This window comes from Anabrus simplex, chromosome 5 (genome assembly GCF_040414725.1).
Source record: "Anabrus simplex isolate iqAnaSimp1 chromosome 5, ASM4041472v1, whole genome shotgun sequence".
NCBI classification, from domain to species: Eukaryota; Metazoa; Arthropoda; class Insecta; order Orthoptera; family Tettigoniidae; genus Anabrus; species Anabrus simplex.
The window spans coordinates 452,412,440-452,426,943 of NC_090269.1; the positions used below are offsets into that span (position 1 = coordinate 452,412,440).

Below are 14,504 nucleotides of genomic sequence, written 5' to 3' on the forward strand. Positions count from 1 at the left end.
TGTTCATCCATTATTGGAATATGCAAACAGTGTTTGGGATCCTCACCAAGGATACCTAATTAATGAAATAGATAGTGTGCAAAAGAAAGCAGCAAGATATGCAACAGGGGATTTCAGGAGAAAATGTAGTGTATCAGAAATGTTAGAGGAACTTGGGTGGGAAACTTTAAGTAAGAGAAGGGAGAAAACTAGACTAGGATTAGAGCCTATACAGGAGAAGAAGAATGGGGAGAAATCCGTGAGAGGCTTCAGTTGGAAAATAATTGTATCGCCAGAACTGATCACAAGTATAAAATTAGAAGGAATTTTAGCAGAAGCAATTGGGGTAAATTTTCATTCATTGTGAGGGGAGTGAAGGAGTGGAACAGTTTACCAGGGGTAGTGGTTGATCTTTTTCCATAATCTGTACAGATATTCCAGAAGAGAATAAACAGCAACAGAGAAAATAAATGATATGTTAGAGGGCATTCAACCAGTGCAGGATATTGTAAATTAAAAAAATGTCTATGGAGTTTGGACAACCCAAGTAGGACTGCCTGTAGGGGTGAAGTACAGTGGGGACTTCGAGGGCCCTGGGACCGCTACGGTAGCTGTGAAGGCCCTTCAGGAACTCTGAAAAGTGGTGGAAAAAGGGGCTCTGGTTAAGACTCAGCAGGTCGCTATGCTACTTAGGTTGCAAAATTGGTAAAAAATAAATAAGTGAATAAATGCAATGTTAATTTTAATCTTATACCTGTTGTATAGTATTATTAGAAGTAATTTCATACTGTATATGAGTTGACTATGTTTGTAAGTACAGGAGATATTATAAGTAGAATTTTGTATACAATAGAAATTTATTAAGGATGAGGTGTGTGTTTAATAGAAAAATTATTAGCGTAAATTGTATAATATTGTATTCTAGGAAAATTTTTTCCTTCTCTTGTTAATTTAAAATTTAGTGCTTGACAATAATGTATTTTAGTGTACCATTTGCCACCGAGGTAGACATCTCATTTGCAAATAAAGAGATTTTGATTTGATTTCATTTTGATTTGATGGTGACAGGATGTTGTAGGAAGAGAGAAAAAGAGATGTGGGGATTATACTTATCCTCCTAGTTTGTTTTCTTCTATTGCTCCCACTTCCAGAACTGCCCTATTATGAGTTCCTATTTTTGCTCCTGTTCTTCATATAATAATCACATGACACATGTTCATTTCTTTTTTACATCAGGACTCTATATTGATGTTTTTGTTGTGCAACTGTGAAATTTATATTGTCATCTAGGTCATGTTGATTTATAAACTTCTACTCTACATTTCTTACTTGGCATATCATTCTTGTCCCTTACAGCCTTTTACAGATATTAAGGGGGAAATAATCGTAGATGAACCCACAGTTCGTCAGCTGGTTGCCTCTATCAAGGAAGAAGACAAGTAAGTACAGTTTAGGTTAATTTGATTTTACACCCGTAAATCTCGACAGTATGGTATTTGCTGTTTATGTGTTCAGTAGCTGCCTTTGAATATGTGGGTGAGTCAAGACCTCGAAAACACCAAATCAAGCCTTCAAATCCAGCACAGCTCCATCCACATCGTTTTTAAATTCTGTTATGTGTAGTTCATACACAGTCCTAACTTGTTCGTTTAATCATGGTGTGATAGTTAATCCCACAAAATTAAAGTAACTCTACCCACAATATCTAGTGATTTGCAGGCTGTCTAGATATCACCACTTGGTAGCTGACTCATTAAAAATATGATTAATATTACCGTATCAGTTCAGTTCTCCATATTGTAATAAGTGTTCCTGGGTGGGGGTTATATCTGGTTGACCATGACCCTGCTTCTGGCCATTCTTGCAACATGGCCAGTCCAGAGAATCAGTCTGCCATGATTTAGACACATGATTCTGTCCCCTTTCATAACTTTATACATCTCTGCATTATTCTATTGGGGCCGATGAACTTCGGTGTTAGGCCCCTTTAAACAACAAGCATCATCATCATCATCATTCTTCTATCGGACCACTTGTTTTATTAGTGACACTTAACAAATATCTTCTTTCAATGATATCGATTTATTTTGTTAATGGTTCTTGGAAAGCTACTGGATTTTCTCCCAAGAATTATTCCTGCTAATGAATCTTGTTTTATGCATTATGAAATTCGTAGTTTTCTTAACACTGATATCTGGGGTGATGGAAACCTTATCTGGAGTGATGAAAATCCTCCTCATATTGTTCAGTCACATTCAGCATAAGTTCTCATTGAAGGTATAGGTAAAAAGCAGGGACAGAATCATTGGGCATTCATACTCCCACTGTATTTGACAGGCCAACATTACTTGCAGTTCTTAATTGGAACTATGCCAGGGGCTCTCAAAGAGGTATCTTGTTCCGTCATGGTCGTGCAGGAGTAATTCGACACAACTTTTTTCGGCTATTGAATTGGTTTAAATCGTCTGTTTCAGTGGCTGGCATCAAGCCTTGAAATAAATCCCTTTGATTTTTATTTCCTGGGGCCCGCTTAGTGGCTCAGACAGTTAAGGTGTATAGTTCTAACACCCTCTTGGCAACTCGATCCTGGCTGAGTTTGGTGATGTTAGAATGTGCTCAAATACATCAGCCTCATATTGGTAGTTTTACTGGCGTGTAAAAGACATCCTGCAGGACTAAATTCTGGTACCTCTACATCTCAGAAGACTGTAGAAGTACTTAGAGGGATGTAGAGCAAATCACATTTAAGTGTACCAGGTGTTCGCCCTATCCGTTAATTCAAACTGTAGCTTTTCTTGAGTATTCTGTCATCTAATTAAAAATCATTGAACTATGTGTTATACTAAATGTTGAACCTTTCGGGATGAGATGTTCCTAGCATCAATTTTTTTGTGATTCCTGGTGTTCGGACACTCTATCATCAAGAATATTTGTGGTTTGAAGTTGGGTTACTCAATCAACATTCAGTTCTTTACTGATAATTCTGGAGTTTTCAACACTGATGAAATTGACCAGCCAATGATATGGTGTGATATCAAAAGTTTATCAACCTGTCAAATTTAAGTTCAAATTACTGTTTACGTTACTTTTTTGTTGACTGCCCACTTTTGCAGTCAATGAAGGAAAGGCTATGAAAACAACAGATAGGGAATCTGCAACGTGGGTAACTGCTCTAAATGGACGGATGGATGGATGGACGGACGGACGGACGGACGGACGGATGGATGGATGGAATGAAAATTATTTAGAAGAAAATAAATTAGTGAGGCCTTCAATGGATATTTATAATGACAGTCACATCAGAGGACTTGCTGTGAAAATTCAGTGGGACTGTAGTGTCATTGCAATTCAAGGTCGTGTATATCCTGAGGCTAGTACTTCTCTGGTAATGGCGAGTATGTATGGTAAGTATTAAACATCTGAAATCAACTCTGTCCCTCCTATGTTCAACAAATTTCTTAGTTATGACATTATGCCATAGGTGTGATCTTCCAGAATGGTCTTGCATGAGTAAGGAAAAGAGCAAATCTCACAAATTTCTTATTAGTATCTGTAAGCACTTTAATAAGATTAAGGCATGGTATGCACATCTATAACTGGGGTCGATATTTTTGGTGAGGGAATTATGTGCAAGTATTAAAGACTTTATGGTACCACAGAAAGAATTGCACTTCCATACTCTTAAAACTATTTTAACACGTTCCGTGCGGTTCGGGTCACCATGTGCTCCGAAACATGTTACTCTTATCCGTCGGTGCGAACTTCCCAGAATTGCGAAGTAAGTAACTACGTCCTAGTTACGAATTTCCGTTAACTAATGGCAACATAGCGTTCCAATTGAAGCAAAAGATCGAGGCATACTGCTAGTTTTGATCGGCCCACTGGTGACCCGAAGGAAGTTTTTTTCATCTTCCATTCATATCGCTTCGGGTCACCCTGAGTCCCGATTGTTGTCTGACTTATATTTTTACGCGGGAATCGCTTAGCGCGGTTACGGGGAATGAAGCCTAGAGTGTTGCTGCCCGCAGATCGTAGACTGTTGTTTAAGGAGTACCACCCTTCTGATATCTGCTTTCTACATTGCTCTTAGGAAAGCCAATAGAGGTTATTGGAGTTATTGGAATAGTTATTGACATATTTACTATCTTCCGTATATAATATTTACAAGCAATTTCACGTCCTTTTTTAGGTATGGAGCTTTAACATTCTGACACACCGCCGGCACGGAAAAGAAAGAGGGTTAGGACAGCACTGGGGTGGGCCTATATTACGTTCCGTGCGGTTCGGGTCACCATGTGCCCCAAAACATGTTACTCTTATCCATCGGTGCGAACTTCCCAGAATTGCGAAGTAAGTAACTACGTCCTAGTTACGAATTTCTATTAACTAATGGCAACATAGTGTTCCAATTGAAGTAAAGGATCGAGGCATACTGCTAGTTTTGATCGGCCCACCGGTGACCCAATTATTTCCGGGGTCATTTCTGTTTCACGCAGTTGTTGAATCGGAACACTGTCGCACAGGTAAATACGCTGGAATGTCTCCTCAACAATAACGCACACAACAAGTGCACTTGCATTGTTTAGGATTTCATACTAGGGAGTAAAGAAAGTCAAATTCGTCAGGTCACCGGTGACCCGAACCGATAATAACTAAAGGCAGCATCGGGTCACCGGTGACCCGATACGACGTAACATTAAGTCATCAAAATTCACTGCCGCAGGGAACGTGTTAAGGCACAGAAAGAACAGAAGAACAGAGCCATGGAATTCAAGAAACAAAACAGAAAAGTAAGCAATTTAATGGCACCCAAATGCAACAGTCTATTTTTAGAGAGGAAGGGGTTCTGAGTTCGCTTATGGTAAACTGACGAGTAGTAAGTAAGCAAGCAATTAAAATTCGGTATATTGATGGAATCTGATGAGATTGATGTGGTAGGAGTGGAATTGTAGATCATGGTTAAAAGAAGGTGTGGTAATGGGAAGTATTTCCAGAATATTATACTGTCTATCACAGAGACTGAGGATAAGAGATATTGGGGAGCAGATGTTTATTCTGGAGAAGGAAACTTAATGCTGACATGAATGGTTTACTGATGAAAGGGATGACATTTTAAGCATAATATTTGTTTGTGAGAATATGAAGGAGGTGGGAATTATAGGAATATATAGGCCTGGAAGAGAAGAAACAGACATGGAGAAACTGAGAGATTATACTCATTAGAACAAATAAGAGTGATATGGTAATAATTGGAAGAGATCTCAACTTGCTTCATGTTGAATGGAATTGCACTGCAGGCAAAGTTACATATATATGGTTTGTCCATTATTGCAATATGCAAACAGTGATTTGGATTCTCAGCAGGAATGCCTAATAAGAGAAATCGATTGAGTGCAGAGGAAAGCACCAAGATTTGTGACAGGGGATTTCCAGAGGAAAAGTAACGTATCAGAAAGATTAGATAAACGTTGTGGGAAGCCTTAAGTAAGAGAAGAGAGAGAACTAGTCTAAAAGAATTATATAGACCCTATGCATGGGGGGAGTAGGTGATGGGGATATCCCAGAGAGTCTTCATTTGGAAAATAATGATGTAGGCATTGCTGACCACAAGTATAAAACTTTGTAGGGTTTCAGCTCAAGTATTGAGGTAAATTTTCATTGCTTGGGCAAAGTGTGAATGTGTAGAACACTTTAGCAGGACAAGTGTTCAATTGTTTTCCAAAATCTGTTCAGATATTCAAGAAAAGAATAAACTGCACCACAGAAATGAAATGATATAATTGAGGGTATCTGACCTGTGCAAATTTTTTATATCACGAATTTTGTGAATAAATTAATTCCATTTCTTGTCTACGGAGATTAAACTGCTGCAGTAGGAGACGGCCCATAGGAGTGAAGTACAGTGATGTCCTTGAGGGCTCTGGGACCTGTACAATAGCTGTAAATGGCCTTCAGGAAGTCTGCAAGGGGGTGGAGGAACTTGCTCTGGTTATACATGATAGGTATGGAAATGGGAAAAATGTAAGGAAATTTAAATCTTATAGCCATTGTAGAGTATTACTTCTGCAGTAGGTATTATGAGGAGAATGTGCTGTGTGTTTAATAGAAAAATTATTACTGTAAATTGTATACTACTATATATTAAGGTATACACCTCATTTGCAAATGCACTAATGTTGATTTGATCTGTTTGGACCACCCTGCATGCGCATGTAATTCTGTGTTTTGACGTGTGGTCACTGTAAGGTGTGCGGCCACTACCTTGAATAGATTGTAGAGAGGACATATAGAAAGAGGGAGCCCTAGCAATTGTAGCTGTGTAAATTTGCATCCTGTTCTCCGCGTGTGCTCTTGGTAAGCCTGTCTTATTGCGAAGAATTAGCAACTAGATAATAAATCTTCAATAGAAGGTACAAGACGATTATTTATTTACCTACCTCCCTCCCATCTTGTTACTGCATGAAGTATCAGTTTTTCCATTGGGTGTATCCTTCTGTACCATATTTTACTGTGGGTAAATGTTGTAGCTTTTTACCATTTCTGAAGGTATGCTTTCAAGACAACCTCATGTATGTGCATCTGTGTAACAATGATGGTGTCAAGCTGCCTAAATTCTCTGTGACAGAGTTGCCGTTTTGAATCTGTATTGAGTTTGCTCTTGGATTCTTTATTTGATCTTGTTTTCTTACTCATAAAAGGTATTAGTTTTTACTTTTCTTGATTCTAGAGTTCCAATGGATACATGTGGTAGTACCTGCAGGATATTGAAAAAAGGAAGTGATCTGATTTGCGATTTGGGATCTCATTATGTACGTGAAACACTGCTCTTGCCCGGGTCTGGGCAAAGGGCAATTCATCCTATTGCAGAGTTGGTACACTGTTGTAAGGAATGTGGTAGAAAGTTTTCACAGAAATGTAATCTTCGAAGACACATGCTCACTCATACAGATGAGCGTCCACATGCCTGTCGGGAATGTAGTAAGACGTTTTCTACAAAGATGAATTTAAGTAATCACCTATTAAGTCATACTGGGGAGCGCCGGTATGTTTGTGACAAATGTGGTAAAAGGTTTATTCTGAAGTCCACGCTAGCCAACCACCTTGTTACTCATACGGATGATCGTCAGCACGTTTGTAGGCATTGTGGTAAGACGTTTCGTTTAAAGGGCACGCTTAACGATCACGTTCTCATTCATAATGCTGATCGTCCACTCTCTTGTAAGCAATGTGGTAAGGGGTTCACTGGAAGGAAGACCTTGAATAAACACTTCAACACACATACTGCGTTGCGGCCTTTCCAATGTAAGGAATGTCATAAAAATTTTCGTGCCAATGCTACACTTAAGAATCATATCTTAATCCATAGTGGAGAACGTCCGTATGAATGTAAGAAATGTGATAAAAAGTTCCGTGTAAAGTCCACGCTTCAAGATCACATGTATACCCATAGTGTAGGACGTCATTTCGAATGTTAGGAATGTCATAAAACGTTCCGGTCGGACGACAGGTTTAAAATACACATGCTCACACATAGTGGATTATATCCGTACTTGTGTCATGATTGTGGTAAAGGATTTTGTAAAAGGGGCACCCTTATAAGACACATCTCCTCTCATAGTGGTAAAGGACTGCTTGGGGGAAATCATTGAAAGGTTTCGTGTGAAGTATACGCTTATTAAGAATCTGTGTGCACATAGCGAAAAGCGGCCGAACTGGTGTGATGAATATGTTAATACTTTTTCTCTTATGTGTTATCTTGAAGGACAACATATCACACATACTTGGACTGTAGTTACATTATTGTAATCATTTAGGTAAAATGTTTCGCAATTAGATAACGAATAGGAAACAGTTTTGTATACATACTGGACGGGCACTCACACGCTTGTCATGAAAGGTGAGTTGCACTTTCCATTAACTATATAATATTCGAACAATCAGGTTTATCCGTACTCAATAACACCCACACGTGTAAAAGAAATGTGTTAGTAACTTTTAATTAGAAATCTAATCTCACTAATACTGGAAAACGCCCACAGTTGATACGAGCTTTAGTGAATATCCTAGTCTGGTGTGTCATTCCCCGCTACGGCTAAGCTGTTGATATCATTGTAAGGCTAAATTTGCTCAAGCATATTTTCCAGACAGGTACACAGTCTATCGTAGAGACCGAGAAGATAAAATTGGAGGGGGTGTTTTTTCTGGTGAAGGAAACTTATTGTTAACATGAATGGTTTACCGATGAAAGGGATGAAATATTAGGGATAAAATTAGTTGGTGATAATATGAAGGAGGTGGGAATTATAGGAACATACAGGCCTGGAAGGGAGAAAAGAGACAGGAAATATTTGAGAAAATAATAGATCATACACATAAAAACAATAATGATGATATGGTAATAATTGAGGGAGATCTAAACTTGCCTGAAGTTGAATGGAATGGAGCTTCAAGTGAAGCCCATGAACAGAAATTGGCAAATAAGTTAATTTGGGAGGGAAGATTTACCCAAGTACTGTAGTACAAGAACCGACTCATCTCAATAACTTGGTAGATGTATTCTTGGTAAACCATGGGAAATTGTTGATAAAACTGAGGTAATTGAAGGAATAGGTGACCATAAGTCTGTAATAATGGATATAGGACTCGTACCAAAAAGGATTAATAGGAGGGTCACACAAGACAAGAAATTGTACAGAAAAACTAAAGTTGGTGAATTTGGGACTTACCTTAAATCACAATTCAGTTGTTGGATAAGTGAAGGGAGTAATGTGGATACACTTTGGGCTAAATTTAAAGGAATCATTTGGGAAGGAGAGAAGAGATTTGTACCTGTTAAGAAGGGTAAAATGTCCTCAGACCCTGTTTATTATACAAGGGAAATACGAGAATTAAAAAGAAAATGTAGAATAGTAGACAGGAAAATCAAAGAGGGTAGGGAGAGTAGAGAAACTACAAAACAGCTAATGAGGGAACTGAATAGAGTGAAGAAGGAAGCAAAAGAGAATTATATGAATGGCATACTTCAAGAGGGTAATGACCACAAAGGGAAATGGAAAAAGCTGTATTAATATATTGTAACAGTAAATGTGGTACTTCGGTAGACATGAGACGCAGGGCGTGTACCATTCGTTGAAGTGCGTACAGAGGGAGAGGGTTTGTTTAGAAATAAATCTTAAAATTTTTCCTCTGAGTTTATTAATAAATTCAAAGTCATGTCACCTCTGTACAGCCGATACAGTAGTAAATGTTCCTCGTCCTAGGGCTGGCGATGTCCTTGGATTCCGGCAGATCCTCCTTTTCCCATACCAGTGAACCACCATTCCTCCCCCGATGGAAGTTCTAGAAGATCCATTCGACGTCTTGAAGATCCATACGGTGCTGATGAAGGGCGTTGAGGTAGTCCTCGTGAACGATGAACGTGAATGAACATCGTTAAGCCTTGGGGCGAGTTAATGCAAAGACTGATTCTGCACAGATGAGAGGAAAGTTTATCAATGGTTTTAACAAGGTTCAAACACGAAACAAAATATGGACTGTGTTATGCATCACTTGACCAAGCGCCAATTCTCAATTTTCGAGATATCTACACCACCTGGTAGCCGAGGCTTCAAACTACATGGAAAAAAATAATCGTACTCTCGAACATCATTTATATCGAAAATAAATCGATTAGGACCATGCGCCAATCTAAATATCGCCTGAAGATATTTCTGCATCAACTGACCAAAGAAACTCTCATGCAGTTGAATTTTGCATCACCTGACTAAACGACATTTGGCGGTCGCTTGGTCATGTTATGCGTATTGTTCTTTCCCGCCTTTTTATTCCTGTGACAACAGTGAAGTTTCTCCGTGATTGTCTACCGTCTTCATATCAACAAAATTATTTAGTGAGTGCCTATTAACACTATTCACTTCTGTTTTGGCATGGATCACTTTAGGTCTTCCTCAAGAGCCCATCGAATCGTCGAGTTAGCAAGGAAGGAAATCTACTTGCAAACATAATTACAGGTTAGTTGTTCAGTCTATATCTCAGTACCACTAGCATACATGACAAATACATGTTACTTATGGATTGTTTTTCAAACAGTTTCACCATTCTATATTATCTTCTCATTACGCAGGAAGATGAGCCGGATTTACATCCACAGACACCAGCTATTGCGACACCCGTTTACGAATCTCCAAAAGATGTCATTTTCTCCAGCAGTCTGACTGAGCTGAGTCCAATGAAATGCTGTTATGCTACCCAAAGTACTGTACAGCCACGACTAGCAATCTTCAGGATGATTATTCAGATTTAAAACTGAGATGCTCTAGTGATTTAAACTTTGTTGAGGGAAGAATGGATGCAACAACATTGTTGAAGGTAAGTACGATTTAGTTAATGGAAAAGAAACACCATCATATCCTATAGCATTGCCAGGCAGATACTGTAGATTAGAGTCGGGTAAGATTTTTCTAGGAAGAAATACATTCTTACTCCACAATATAGTGTTTCTGTTTTACAGGTAAATACACGGTCTGAAGATCAACAGCAGTCCGTTCCTGTATTACTGGACGAACATCACTTCTCTCATTCCCATACAGACGTTAGTTTAGATGATAGTAATGCTACTAATGAACATGTTGTTTTAGACTCCAGCATCTCTAATTATGCGGCTAGCCAGACCCATTATTCAACTCCTCAGCCGATGAATGAATCATCTCAGATATTGGAAGCTCAAAATATTGATTCTCTGGGAGAAGGGAGACCAAGAAAAGGTCGGAAAAGAAAATATCCATTTCAGAATCGAAGAATTAGGAAGATGAAATGTGTTCAAAATGAAACCTATATCACACAGCGGGGATATCTTAAAGAACCCAAAGAATTTAGAGAATACATTTGTTCGTGTAAATGTCTGAACAAGATAGGAATTGATGCAGTCAAAGAAGAGTTTAAAAACTTCTATAGTACTACATCACACGATGCACAAACAGCTCTTATTTGTGCCATGGTAACAACAAAAGATGTCAAAAGGAAGAGAGTGAAGGACTCCAACAAAAGAACAGCCACAAGAACTTACACCATCCGCGGTGTCAAAGTATGCAAAAGTTTCTTCTTGCAAACATTTAGGATCTCCAGTGGAAAGGTTCATCTGGCAATTAAGAAGATACAGTCACCAAGGGGCGTTGTAGATCGTCGTGGATTGGCTGGTGGAAGAAATAAACTTCCTGAAAATAAACTGAGAGAAGTCATAGACCACATAAAGAAGTTTCCACGTTACAAATCTCACTATAGGAGAAGCGATACACAAGCAGAATTTCTTGCCCCAGAAATAACGGTCAATGTCATGTATGATATGTACAAGGACGAGGTTTCAAATTCTGTATCAAAAGCAAGTTATAAGAAGATATTCCTCACGAAGTTCAACATCAAAAGGAAACCACTGAAAAAGGACACATGCAATGTTTGTGACACATTGGAAGTTCAGATCCAAAACACAACTGGATGCGAAGCCGAGAATTTTAAATCAAAAAAAGAAAATCATCTTGAACAAGCCAGAATTGCGCAGGATATGAGATCATCCGACATGTCGAAGGCAAAACAAGATGGCGCCCTGGAAGTTCTTTGTTTTGACCTAGAGAAAACCTTGCCATTGCCTAGAATTCCTACAAATACAGTCTTTTATAAAAGGCAGTTATGGCTTTATAACTTAGGAATACGCAGCGGTAAGGATGAAAGAGGACACTGCTATGTCTGGTTAGAGGGTGAGGCAGGCGGAGGGTCACAGGAGGAATCCTCATGCCTGATGAAATATTTAATAGAAGAGCTACCAGCTGTTGAAGAAGTAATCTTGTGGTCAGATTCCTGTGGAGGACAGAACCGAAATATAAAAATGGTATTGATGTTAAAAGCTATCTTAGAACAGCATCCCACAGTGAAAAAAATCACTCAACGTTTCCTTGTTCCAGGACACATCTTTCTCCCCAATGACAGTGATTTCGGGGACATAGAATGTGCACTGAAACTTCAGCAAAGGTTGTATACAGCAGAGGACTACATCAATGTGATGAAATTTTGTAGGAAGAGGAATCCCTTAGTAGTTCACAGAATGAAGTCTGAGGATTTTAAAAGTACAGATTTACTTGAGAAACAAATCGTGAACCGGAAGACAAATAATTTGAGAGAGAAGATAAACTGGCTGAAAGTAAAAGAGATAGAGTTACATAAAGACAAACCATTTAGCATTTTTTTCAAGCAGGAATATAAAGTTGAAATAAACATTCAGAAGAAGAAAGCTGTTGGTCGTCCTTCACAAAATGGCGTGACCCACTATTTTAGCAATGTGTTAACACCTCTGTGGCCGAATGGAAAACCCATTTCAGAAGCGAAGCTCAGCGACATACGCTCTTTGATGTCACTTATTCCAAAAGATGCCACTGATTTTTATCGTAAACTCTGCAGTCATCCGGGTATTGAAGACGATATTGATGGATTCGATTGCCAGGAACTTGATTTCATTGTTGAAGAGGAAACTTAGATGAAGCTGATGATACTTCCCATTCCTGTGACAGATTGAACATTCTGAAGTTTATTTCAGTTTCTGTTGTTAGTGATATCAAGTAGATAGACCGGCATAAGTGAAACCCATCTGTAAAATGTCAGTATGTAATAGTGTGGATAATATGTTTCTTTGTATGTATGCTAACGGTATTGTAGAATAATAAACAAAAGTTTTGTTCAACATTACTCATAAAACTATTTATACGTCTGTTTACCTACATTATTACTCTTCCGTAGTAACAATCCCCAATATAAAACATAAGTAAAAGCATAACATTAATATGCATCAAATGACCAACCGACAAAATTGTCACTTGGTCAGTTGATGCGAAACAGAAATAATTAATTACTTCAGAAATTTAAAATTGACTAAGCGACATTTTATGGAAAATCAGACACTTAATGACTTGCTATGCATTTGGTGATTGGTCTGTAAATAGAACTGACCTTAGCCCTTCTTACGGTGAAAGAAATCTGCCAATGCATTCACGACTCGAATTTATATGCTAACAAACGCGTTCACGTCAATATCTCGAAATGACAATTTGGCGCTTAAACTTACATGCTCATTCGAGTTTAGTGGCCTTCTTTTCATTTAACACGGGACAAAATTTAGTGACATTTCACCGTGTGATATACTCTCAAAGTTATATTTTGTTTCGTGTTTGAACCTTGTTAAAACCATTGATAAACTTTCCTCTCATCTGTGCAGAATCAGTCTTTGCATTAACTCGCCCCAAGGCTTAACGATGTTCATTCACGTTCATCGTTCACGAGGACTAACTCAACGCCCTTCATCAGCACCGTATGGATCTTCAAGACGTCGAATGGATCTTCTAGACGTCGAATGGATCTTCTAGACGTCGAATGGATCTTCTAGAACTTCCATCGGGGGAGGAATGGTGGTTCACTGGTATGGGAAAAGGAGGACCTGCCGGAATCCAAGGACATCGCCAGCCCTAGGACGAGGAACATTTACTACTGTATCGGCTGTACAGAGGTGACATGACTTTGAATTTATTAATAAACTCAGAGGAAAAATTTTAAGATTTATTTCTAAACAAACCCTCTCCCTCTGTACGCACTTCAACGAATGGTACACGCCCTGTGTCTCATGTCTACCGAAGTACCACATTTACTGTTACAATATATTAATACAGCTTTTTCCATTTCCCTTTGTGGTCATAACCCTCTTGAAGTATGCCATTCATGTAATTCTCTTTTGCTTCCTTCTTCACTCTATTCAGTTCCGAACATCGTTAAGCCTTGGGGCGAGTTAATGCAAAGACTGATTCTGCAGAGATGAGAGGAAAGTTTATCAATGGTTTTAACAAGGTTCAAACACGAAACAAAATATAACTTTGAGAGTATATCACACGGTGAAATGTCACTAAATTTTGTCCCGTGTTAAATGAAAAGAAGGCCACTAAACTCGAATGAGCATGTAAGTTTAATACTCATAAAATAAAAGTCCACTCGAAACTTATCGTCGAATTTTAACAGTCACTTGAAGTTTGTGGCACTTGGCATAATGTTAAGTAATACCGCACGACTTAGTACTTAGTTTGAAGCACTGTTCAACGTAATTAGAAAATAAAGATGTTTCACTCGTGAATTCGAACTCATTCACGTATTGATAATAACATGAAATTACAAGACGAAATTAATCATGTATTGACAGTCCTCGGTTCGACTGTTCGTAAAATCGAAACGCACAACTGAATGTTCGTAGAATTGAAACGTGCTGTGTAGTATAATTGAAATGCACAGTTCACACATGCACAGTTTACAGTTCGGAGCTTCAAGTGAAGCCCATGAACAGGAATTGGCAAATAAGTTAATTTGGGAGGGAAGATTTACACAAGTACTGTAGTACAAGAACCGACTCATCTCAATAACTTGGTAGATGTATTCTTGGTAAGCCATGGGAAATTGTTGATAAAACTGAGGTAATTGAAGGAATAGGTGACCATAAGTCT

General features: G+C 38.5%; 1 protein-coding gene across 1 annotated transcript in view; it reads left to right on the plus strand.

The window, feature by feature from the left end:
- LOC136875109 (uncharacterized) overlaps window positions 1–14,504 on the plus strand; it is a 146,970-nt gene that overhangs the window by 106,084 nt on the left and 26,382 nt on the right. The window contains exons 5-6 of the mRNA XM_068227903.1: window positions 6,707–10,347; window positions 10,490–12,262. Of these exons, the coding sequence (XP_068084004.1) occupies window positions 10,213–10,347; window positions 10,490–12,262 (1,908 nt within the window). The 5' untranslated portion in view covers window positions 6,707–10,212. The remainder of the gene's footprint in view (window positions 1–6,706; window positions 10,348–10,489; window positions 12,263–14,504) is intronic.